We start from the raw sequence: 10,832 nt of genomic DNA, 5'->3' as shown, positions 1-10,832 counted from the left end.
TAGAATTCTTTTGCTAGAAGGATGAGTCTGAAAGACAGACTCAAGAAAAAGCAAAGATAAAATGTAAAAGACGGTGACTGGTAATGATTTTGATTTCCTTGTTGCTATCAAAACTAACAAACAAACAAGATCCAAAGTTTCACTGTGCAAAAAGGTTCCAAAGGGTTCTGGGGAAGTTTCAAATGTTACCTGTCCTTTTAGTTTCCCTTCTCTTCTGAATTTCTCCAAAACGAAGGGATTTTATCTCATTTGCAAGAACAACTGCTCTCTCTTAACCTCCCTGTGTAACCTTTTCTCATAATAACATTCCAGTCAAAACAGCTCTCACGGGACAAAAATCAATCGACGCCATAAAAGAAGGATGCGTTTGTCATGCCAGGCCCTGCTGCTCATGGTTTACAGTTATAAAGCTGATAGCAACAGTACAGGATTACACAGGACATCTGAAGAGATCTGTCCGGTCCCCCTAACTAAAATTAACATGCTAACTTAAATTGGAACAATATATAGTGTAAAAAACAAACCCAAACAGCCACACAGAAGGAAGCTACGTTAACATTGTAGTAGTGCTATAACAGCAAGAAACAACAACAAAATATCAGCTTAAAAGCCCTAAGTCCATTCTCACAGAGTTGAACTCAACCCCCCCATATGCTTGGCTGACAGCACTCTTGAAAAGGGCTCTTTAAGGCAAGTAAAGAACTCAGATCCTTGGACAAATAACTGACTCTATTATCCAAGAATTTTCCCTTTTGCTGACATGTTTTTCATTCTGCTTTGTTTGCTTGTTTGTTTACTTGAGCATCTGGGCAGGGAACCCCTGAATTTCTGAGACTAAGGGGAAAAGGTTCAGAGGCAGGGAACTAGGCTGATAAACACACTAATATTCATATATGATTTCACACCCTTGACCTCAGGTCTATCAAAGCCAAGAGGAAAACTGATTTTGACTAGCAGATATTTGGATCAGCTTCATTACACTGTAAGGAGCAAAGCCACTCAGCAAAGGCCTGTCTCAGCTCCCTGGCTTCAGAAACATAGCGTGACTGCAAGAAAGGAAGTGTTAAGAGAAATTAGGTTGGCAGACATGGCAGGAAAGCCAAGGCAGAAATCCACCTCATGAAAATTTGTCATCCTCACTGCAGTTGCCACACTTAGGATGAAAAAGTGAGGGATGGGACATGGGGGGAAATCTGAGCATTGCCCCCTTCCAGAGCTGGACTGCCACATTTTCAGCACACAGCTCCCACCACTGTCTTTCAGTACTGCCATCTCCCAGCACTGCTGGCTGACCCCACTTTGCCAGCTTCCAGCAGTGACAAAACGGTGCTGTCAGGCTGCTTTTCCCGCTGTTCACTGGTGGGTGCCTTGATGGAAGCAGTTACACTTCAGCCAGCCTTGGGGGCTGGGGTGAGGATCAAGATTGCGCACAGATTCTCTTTTGGTTGTTTCCTTGGGGTTTTCACATCCCCGGGAAATAAATAAATAAATAAATAAATAAATAAATAAATAAATAAAATCCACTTTTCATGAAGAGTCATTTGAGGATGTTGTTGAAACTGATACTGCAGAAATAGATGTTTCTGCATGCCGTCTTCCTCTTCCGTAATGGCTCTTACATTAGGGACTGTAGTGGGGGGAGCTGCTGTTGTCCACTTACTTTAGTAAAGATTGTTATTGAATGAAACCTTTAATGGGGTGCTTACGATCCTACTCGGCTAAGAGCTCAGAGCCTGTGGCAGAGTAGTCTTTCTCTCCACCTTGACAGCTCTTAGGGCATCAATATGGGTAATTCCTTCAGTGGCGGTCAGCCCCAGCTGGCCAGAAGACTGCAGTGGCCACATGGAGAGCCTGTGGGTCACTTGTGGGATAGCGAGAGCTCTCCAGGGAGCAGTTTCCCACCATCACTGTAACATCCATCCCTCCCTCCTTACCATCACCACCCAGGGCTCTCCAAACCACACAGAGCCCTACAGCACTATGGCCACTGTAGGACAGGCAGAGCTGCCCTAGTACTTTCCTACGGCTCTCCACAATAGTTCCAGCAGCCAACATCTTGAAGGGATTGGCATTTCACAAAAGCCATTCACCTGTAGACAGCAAGCTTTTCTAGAGCTCGAGTCAAATATCCCCAAGCCACAAGAGCAAACATTTTGAATCAGGTTAGAAAGAGAAGGAATGCAGAGAACAGTTTGACACCTCCTGTATGCCTGAGGCCCCGTGGGACATGCATTAAGGACAGTCAGAAGAGAAACGGTTTAAGTGGATGTGCAGTGTATAAGGACAGAAGGGGAAATAAAGATGGTGGTGACTGTGCCCATAAGGGTGAGCCAGATTCCAGCACTCTGTGGTAGTACATACAGGGCTGGAAACCCTGAGAAACTACCCTGATGAATCACCTCTCTTGTTTAATCTTAGAAACCACAAAGTGTTTGAAAATCTTTTGTCTCTCAGGGCTGAACATTAACAACTCACCTGCTGCTTTCCTTGGGTAGGACTATTTTTCATCACAGTCAGGAGGAAGAGGCAGGCTGCTGGCTCAGGTACAGCTCCTGTCCACTTTATCTGGGCTCAGGGCTACACTCTTCCATAGACCTGACTGTGCAATAGCTCCCTAATGCAGGTGGCTCTTTCTGGGCAGCTGCCAAGCTAAATGCTCACTGTGCACATGTTGCCTCCTGATACAGTCAGCTGTTACCCAATGGGAGGACTGCAATTCCCAGGAAGAGGCAGTTTGATTCTGTAATGACTTACAAATGACACGGTAACATCCTTCATCCATTCATTAATAGCTCCAATATACAACTGAGATGCACTGGGCAGAAAACAACTCGTAGCCAATTCACATATATCAGAGCCCCAAATAATTTATTTTCTTCCTTTCTGTGAAAAGCAATTGTCATAAAACATTTACATATACGAGTTTAATGAGCAAGACAAGTGGTACCTCGAGTCACAAGGACAAGCAAAACTCTTCACGTACTCTTTTACTCATCACAGTGCTGTAGAAGAATGCTAATAATATTTGAGGACAAGGTAGATGGGGGTGCCCACAGCTGCATTCATCCATGGATTGCTTATTTCAGATGCTGCCCAGTGCTGGGCCTCAATACTTTACTTACAAATGACTCTCTATATAATATATATATATTTATTTTCAGTTTTCACCATGAAAATGAGGACAATGCAACTTAAAATACAACAAGCCATATAAAAGTTAGTGCAAGTCAATACACGTACTTATACAGTATTTGCAAGATAGAATGTGCAAGTAACTTCTAGTTTTATACTGTATTTAAAGAGGTATTAAAAGTTGATAGGCACAGAATACACTTTCAGTTTCTGTACTTATGCTCAAAAAGTCCTTGGTAATCCTAGGTGACCTAGGATATGAAGAGAACCTTATAGCCCCCAAAACACCAAACTGCCTGCATTAAAGAACCAGCTCCAGCGAGGGTTGCTATTGTCTCCTGTGTGCAGCACAGCACACACCTCTGCAGCCAACAGGAGCCTCCTGTGGAAACACAGCCTCTGCCCAGCACTGACTGATGGAGGAGGGCTCTATGCCCCCCATGCACAGTGGCCCACCAGTGCGTATCTCTACATGAGCAGAGATTTCACATTGCCATGGAATGCCACAGTTACTGATTTGGGGAATATTTTGCAACAAGTATCACTAGGGATTTTATGTTGAAAGTATTTTAGCCATTCATTAATATATACTGAGAAACCTTCACCTGGGATGGTTTGTAGGTGCTGCAAGACAGAATGCATGAGGTTACTCAAGTCAGAGCACAAAAAAAGCAAACCCAGTTTTCAGCATACTCATTCTTCACCCATAGCTAAATGAGCAGCTTTTCCTATAGAAAACAAAAGGCATTTTTCTGAGCAAACCTTTTCCTTTAGCTAAAAAGAAATCAGCAGAAAGCCCACACGTCAGTCTGAACTTACTTGCATTGTTAGTGAGAAACACGGGGTAAAACTCCCCAGCCCTCCCTCAAAGTAAAGGCATTCCCATGGTTTGGGGAGGGAATTTCACATGCAGAGGGATCTGTGCATTGAGAAGCCCCAGGACTGTCTGTTGTACGCATCTCACATTAAAGTGAAGGTGGGAAAAGGACTTTCTCCCTTTCCTTAAGTGAGGTATCAGAGTTGATTAAAAACCTTTATGCCTCAATACAGAGGAGCCTAGGGGTGGAACTGTGCCTACCCCTGGCATGCGCTGAGCCCAATGCAAAGCTGCTACAGAATGCTAAGCGTGCCCACAGCCCACCTGGGAGAGCTGTAGGTGTTCCAGAACCGCTTCAAGCTTGGTCTTCTGCAGAGATAGAGTAGGTTACAACCACCACCTCACAGCACTGCTGGAGCCATTTCACACACCTGCAGCCATTTTCATACACCTCACCCCTCCCTCCTGGGCTAAGAAAGAGTTGGTGTCGCTGTCCCAAAGCTCCGTGGTCAGCTCAGCTGGCCCTGAAGCCACAATTAAATACTCTTATGCTGCTCCAGCAGCGTTCTCTATCAAATAGGGACTCATTAAAAGACTCGCACACTACAAAGAGACAGAAACCCACACCAGGTCATGTGCCTAAATAAAACAAATAGGTTAAACTGTCTTTGGTATACATACTTGCTAAAAACACCTCTAAAACAAACCTTGGCACGGACAGCACCAGGCAGCCCACAGCTGCAGTGAATTAGGTCTGGTAATATCCTTCACAATGATACTCACAGGAGGCTTTTGGGGAAGGGACCCTCCTGAAAAAAGAGGGAGCACGTAGAAAGGGGAGGGAGGGTCAGTGCATGTCAGGGCTCACCGCAGTGCATAGTCTGCATACAATAAACCAGCTGTCTGCACGCAGAAAGCTATTTGAGACTGCACTCTTGTGACCCAAGCCATGAGAATTAATGCCTCCTGCGGCATGCACACAATCAACGTATGCGCACATACACCGATACACCCCCAAAGCTGGTCCAGAAAAGGACACCCAGCTAATGAGCAGCAGCGTGGACATTCATGTGGAAGCGGTAGTCCTCCAGCTCTGGGAAATGCTGGCCACACACCGCACAGGTGCTGCCCTTGTCCTTGCTGTGTGTGCGCCGCATGTGGCTGTCGTGGGCCGCGTGTGAGGCGAAGGCTTTGCCGCAGTGCTTGCACTTGAAGGGCTTCTCTCCAGAGTGCTGGCGGATGTGTGTGCGCAGGATGCTGGAGGCTGTAAACGCCTGAAGGGCACAGAGGGAGGGGTGGGGGGAGAGCAGGGAGAGGGGGTTAGCGGGCTCCGCTTCATGGCTGTGGAAACTCAGAAAGATTTCTGATGGCAGACACCAGTAAATATCTCCTACGTGCCAAAGGATGAGAAGTCAAGTCAATACTATCCTAATTAGCTTGTATAGGAGAAACATAATGCAGGTTTTCTTTGCAGTGTTTACTTTCAAAGTTAAACCCTTTCATGTTGATGAATGCTGGCTTGGAACTGAGCTGCTGGAATTCATTCATGCTGGGCCAGCATCCACCTCCTGTCATATTCTGCTCTGGCTTTAAGTCTCACCTCCTAGCCCATCTTTCCCCTCACATTACTATCCCCTCATAACAACCTTAACTTCTGAGAGAGAATATTGTGGAGCATTCCTATATGCTATCCCTGCAGATCTCTGAGCAGGGAATTAGCACAAATTCTGCCCCATTGGAAAGCAAGAACTAGGAGAACCATTCTCCCACTGCAGCTGTACCCAGAACGCACACACTCAGCTTATCTGGATACCAACATAAAGAGAAGGCATCTTTTTCCCAGATAGGAAAAGGGGAAGAGCAGCACGTGGTGCTGTGAGGCACTGGGACACAGGAGCTGCCCACCTTATTGCAGTAGACACATTTATAGGGGCGCTCCCCGGAGTGAACCCGCATATGTTTGTTCAGGCTGGAGGACTGCGAGAAGCTCTTCCCACATACCGAGCACTGCAAAAGGAACACGAGAGTCAGAGAAAGCACACAACGGCACGGCTGGAAAGAGCTGTTCTACACGGGGCTGAGGTGGGGATGCACCCAGGGGTGCAGCCACTGCCTCTGCTGCATCACTGCATTACTGCAGGCAATGACACCCGGTGCAGAGGTGCTCAATTCAAGGGCTCCATGGGGACAGTCAGTGTACAGGATCCCACCGATCATTTCCTCATCCCACTATTAGTTTGGAATAAATCATCATCCTCGAGTTCAGAATCAAACTATCCTATGGAAAGTCATTCGTTACTGATACATTTCCCTTCCTCTCTTTTTTAAGTCGGTTTGTCATTTAAATGCAATATCCATTCAGAACGAGTTTACCTCCCTGCTGTTCTTAACTGCTTCTTTCTTATGTGTTAAGAAACGAGTTATTCAAGCTAAAGAGGAAGGGGGGAAAAAGGAGGGGTATGGGGGAAAGGAAGAGTGGAGGAAGAAGGAAAAATGGGAAGGAAGAAAGGAGGAATGGAGGAATAAGGAAAAGGGAAAGGAAGAATTCAATGATTTCAAACTGCATAATTAGTAGAATCATATGAAACCTCAAATAATAGAAGCCTATTTTAATTCTCTTACTAAATCCTCTAAACGTTCCAACGTGACATAAAACATCGTTGATTTAATTGTATCTATTTCAGGATAATGGACGTTGTTTGGAGATGACCCATAAGGAACAAAGGAGGGTGTTGGGGACCAAAGCAATAGCTGTGCCAAACTGGAAGCCCCCCAGCCTTTCCCAGCCCCACACCGCAGCGGGTCCAGCATTGCAGAGGCTGCGGCTCACATCGGGCGACACTTCGGGCTCCCGCTGTGTCCCGACAGCCTCGGCCCGGGACAGGCAGCACCGAGAACGGTCGGGGGGGACAAAGTACCTCCCCTAAGACCCCGAGGTAACGGCCGGGACATCTCACCTTATGGGGTCTGTGCTTCTCGTGGACGTGCAGCACGTGGATGCGCAGCCGGTCCCTCTTCTCAAAGGAGCGGCTGCAGAGGTGGCAGGGGAATTTCCTGTCTCCCTGGTCCACGCAGCGCGTGTACTTGAGGTGTTTGTCTCGGTAGTAGCGGTAGGCGAACACCTTCCCGCAGCGCTCGCATTTGAAGCTCTCCCCGGCGCCTGCACGGCAAAGCGCGGTGCCCGTCAGTCCCCGGGAGGGTAAGAATGTTACAAACGGATTCCGGCCTTATCAACAACCAAACACGAGTCGCAGCTCCGAGACAAACGGAACGCTGCCCATCGGTTCCCTTTGTGCCGGGTTGGGGGCGGAGGAGGGGGGAGAGGGAATCTCCGCACCTCCCGTGTCCGCGATGGGACGCGTTCCTACGGCACGGCCGGCCGCCCCCCCGCCGCTCCCCTTTCTCTTCCCGTTCCCCAAAAAGGACCATCGATCCGCTCAGCTTTTCTGTCTTTAACAAAACGCCATCAAACAAACGCGCGTTTATTTGGTTTCCTTCGGGGTTTTAAAACTGTCCTTAACCACTGAACTTTGGAAAGATACAGGAAACGTTTCGAACGTTAACGTTACCCACTGCCTCCAATCGAAGGCAGGTAAGTGGCATTCCCTTCAGCCCCAAAACGAATGCAGCGCTTTACCACCGGCAGCCCCACCGTAGTCCCAGCGCCCCATCGCCAAGCGTTCCCCTCTCCCGCTGTCAGCGCACCCCCACCACCCTCCTCCGGCTTTTGTCTTCTCACAGCCCCGACTTCAGACCCAGGCTGGGCTGACAGCAGCACCTCCCTTTCCTTCTGCACTGCATTTCTCCCCGAATTAACCACAGTTGGCACCTCTGCGGTAGGATTAAACCAAACCCCAACCAGGAACGCAGCAAAAAGTCCCCCCACACCAACAACCCGGGAACAACGGGGGATGCTTTACATTAGCACCGCTACGCAAACCGGGGCGGCAGAGGGAGAGCGGCGCTTTGGGCTCCAGGATGGCCGTCCCAGAGCAGCCCGGCCCGGGGCTCCCCCACAGCCGTCTGATGCGCGTTAAGAAGGGCGGTGGCAGAGTCCCTTCGCTCCCCCCAGTGTGGGTCCGAGAGCGGCCCGGGGTTCTCACCTTCGGGGTGCTGTGGGGGCCGCCCCGCCTCCGGCATGCCCTTCAAGCAGATGGGGATGCCCAGGAACTGTACGTAGCAGTCCCCGTACCACACCAGCAGCTCCTCCTTGGGCGCGATCTCCCGACAGGTCTCGTAAAAGATCTGCCCCTGGCACTGCAGGGCCGTCAGGTTCTGCTCCTCGGGGAACCGGGCGCAGTTCACCAGAGACATCCAGTTGCCGGCTGCGCCCTTCCCGTCGATGAAGTGGCTCAGCTGCCCGTACTCGAAGACCTGAAGGGAGGGAATAGTAAGATCAGGGCCGAGAGCGGATCGTGGCCGGTCACAGGTCCCCTCGCAGTTACCCCACACCGCCATAACGTACTGCCTGCGGGGAGCCCCGCCGCCAACATCGCCCCGGCCTCCCCCCCCCCGCCGCGGCTACCTCCCACATCAGCGAGTTGTCGTCGTAAGTCTTGATCTCGGTGGTGTTGACCACTTTGCCTTGGAACGGACCGAAGCGGACTCCTTTGGGGATGGGGGCGGTGCAGAACACCCCGAGGTGCCAAATGTCCCCGTAGGCCACGCGCAGCACGGCCAGCCCTGCGGGGACAGCGTGGGCTGAGCGCGGCCGGAGGCAGGGAGCGGGGCGCGGGGGTGGACGGTGCCCCTGCCCATACCTTCGGGCAGCTGCAGCGCGTCCCCGTCGGGCGGCGGAGCCGGGGGAGATCGAGCGGCAACTGCGGAGAGGGACCCTCGTCAGCGGCTCCGGGGGCCGTGGGGGCGGCCCCCGAGCCCCCGTCCCCATCCCCGGATTCCCTTTTCCCTTACCCGGGCTGGCGGGGGGCACGCGGAGCCCCGATATGGCGTGCAGCCCGCCGGGCAGCTGGGGACTGCGCAGCGCCCCGTACAGCACCGCGTTCAGCTCCTCCTCGCTGAAGTGGAACCTGCGGCTCTGCTCCGCCGTCTCGCAGCCCCCCGCAGGCCGGGCCGCCCTCTGCGGGGTATCCGCCGGAGCCTGGGCGGGGGGCGGCGGGGCCGAGAGGGGCGGCGGGAGGCTGAGGAACGCGGGGATGCCGAAGGGGGGCAGCGGAGGGGAGGGGGGTAACAGGCGGCTCAGAGGCTGGAAATAGTCGGGGGGCGCCTCCAAGTACTGCGCCGGGGGCAGGAACGGCGGGTAGTAGGCGGCGAGCCCGGCGGGGCTCAGCCCGAGCGCGTCCGTGGCGTCCGTTGCAGGGCCCGGTTCTCCGGCCAGGGCCAGCGCCATACCGGGGGGCAGCAGGTAGAGCGAGGTCCGAGGGGAAGGCGAGGAGTCGGTGCGCCGCCCTCCTCTCCCGGCGCCGTCGGGGCGAGGGGGCCGCCGGCCCCCCGCGGCTATATGGGACCGGGCAGGGGGCGGCCCGCCCGGGGGTAGCGTGGCCTCGGGGGCGGGCGAGTGGGGGAGCTGCCCCGACGGGAACCCCTACGCCGGGGCGGGGCCGCTGGTGGTGGTGGAGAGAGCGCTCCGCGATGCCGGAGCCGGAGCCGCCCCCCCCGCCGCCGGGCACACTCGGGCGGTGCTCCCGGGCCGCGCGGAGCGGCTTTTGGCTGTGAGAAGGCAAAAGTCCGCTTCCAAAAGCTCGGCGGATCCAAAAGCCGGCAGCGCTCAGGGTGCAAGGCTGCGCAGCGGGCTCCTGCTGCTCCTAGGCCGGGCAGTAGCTCCGCGCAACACTGCTTAGCGACAACTAAAGCATCGCTGCGTTAGCAACGTCGTTTTTCTCTAGAACTCAGAACGCGGCGTCATACCAGGCATTACGGCTCTGTCCCATCTGCGACCAGGGGGACACACCTGAGAGGGGTGACAGAGTGCAATAAAAAATGAATTCTCAGTACTTTGTTCAGAAGACGCAGTCCTGTGTGAACTGCAGCCTTCCTCTCACAGCAGGGACGCACCAGAAGTCACCTAGAGCGGCTACTGACAGTGGCTCCAACCAGTCACTGACTGTGCTTGCCATCCTCCAAGCCCTGATTTCACGCCGGCACTGCAGTTCCCACCTGCCCAAACGCTTTGTTTGGAGCCTCCTCTTAACCTTTTGGTCTGGCTGTGGGCGCTGAGTACTTGCAGGCAGCGCAATGAGGAGGGCCAGAACGATGCCAGGCAGCTCCAGAGACCCTGAGCCTGAGCTCATGTGGGACTAATTCCCCCACCTACAGCCATATTCTCTGTCCCGATATCTGTTTGCAAGGCAGAAGCAGCCGACACACCACAGACAGCCAATGCGCACAGCAGGCTTAGGGAGGAGGCAGGAATGCAGCCCTCTGATGCTTTCTCAAGGCAGCCTCTTAGTCTGTATGGCTGTATGGATTTTTTGGCTTTTCATCATTTTCACTTTTCTCTTTCATACCAAACCTCTATCTGTAGGGCCGAAGTGATGCTGTATTGCTTTAGGAAGTGGCTTCAGGTGGGCAGCATCAGTGGTATAAGAGAAGTGCCATGGTTAGAGGAAGTCTTTTGAGAACTTGACTGCAAAAAGAAGTTTGCTTTCTCCTTCGAAATAAAATGCTGCCATGGAAAGAAAAGGGAACATATCACTGTTGGGACCATTTAATGGTTAATCTCCAATGACCCACAGTCCCTGATGGGTTGAATGATTTTATGGCTTAGAAAGTAGCAGCAGAGTGGGCATCTGCCTGCCCTGCTTAGAGACTGGAGAGGAGACAGCCTTGGGACACGGGGTGGGACTGCACCGCAGTGCCCGCTCAGCATCCCCACCTCACACCTTCACACCTGAGCCCTTCCTGTCTCACCATGTCCCTCTGTGCC

At 52.4% G+C, this 10,832-nt stretch overlaps 1 protein-coding gene across 1 annotated transcript; it reads right to left on the bottom strand.

Moving 5' to 3' along the window:
* Positions 1-4,992: 4,992 nt before the first annotated feature.
* On the bottom strand, positions 4,993-9,296 carry PRDM14 (PR/SET domain 14). Its single transcript, XM_072330357.1, has 5 exons — positions 8,475-9,296; positions 8,053-8,323; positions 6,907-7,109; positions 5,855-5,956; positions 4,993-5,223 (listed from the first exon to the last, which is right to left on the bottom strand). The coding sequence occupies exons 1-5, from the start codon at positions 9,294-9,296 to the stop codon at positions 4,993-4,995; spliced, it is 1,629 nt and encodes a 542-aa protein (XP_072186458.1).
* Between the last annotated feature and the right edge of the window lie 1,536 nt (positions 9,297-10,832).

This window comes from Excalfactoria chinensis, chromosome 2 (assembly GCF_039878825.1).
Source record: "Excalfactoria chinensis isolate bCotChi1 chromosome 2, bCotChi1.hap2, whole genome shotgun sequence".
Lineage (NCBI taxonomy): Eukaryota > Metazoa > Chordata > Aves > Galliformes > Phasianidae > Excalfactoria > Excalfactoria chinensis.
Note: the sequence above shows the minus strand (reverse complement) of the source record. Positions and strands in the feature narration are given on the sequence as shown.

Bases quoted from the DNA above. Each gene is read 5' to 3' on its own strand.
- PRDM14 (XM_072330357.1), bottom strand. From the start codon at position 9,296: ATGGCGCTGGCCCTGGCCGGAGAACCGGGCCCTGCAACGGACGCCACG. The intron at 8,324-8,474 runs GTAGCCGCGGCG...CCCTCCCTTCAG, and splicing joins ACAACTCGCTGATGTGGGAG to GTCTTCGAGTACGGGCAGCT. The intron at 7,110-8,052 runs GTGAGAACCCCG...TTTGCCGTGCAG, and splicing joins GCCCCCACAGCACCCCGAAG to GCGCCGGGGAGAGCTTCAAA.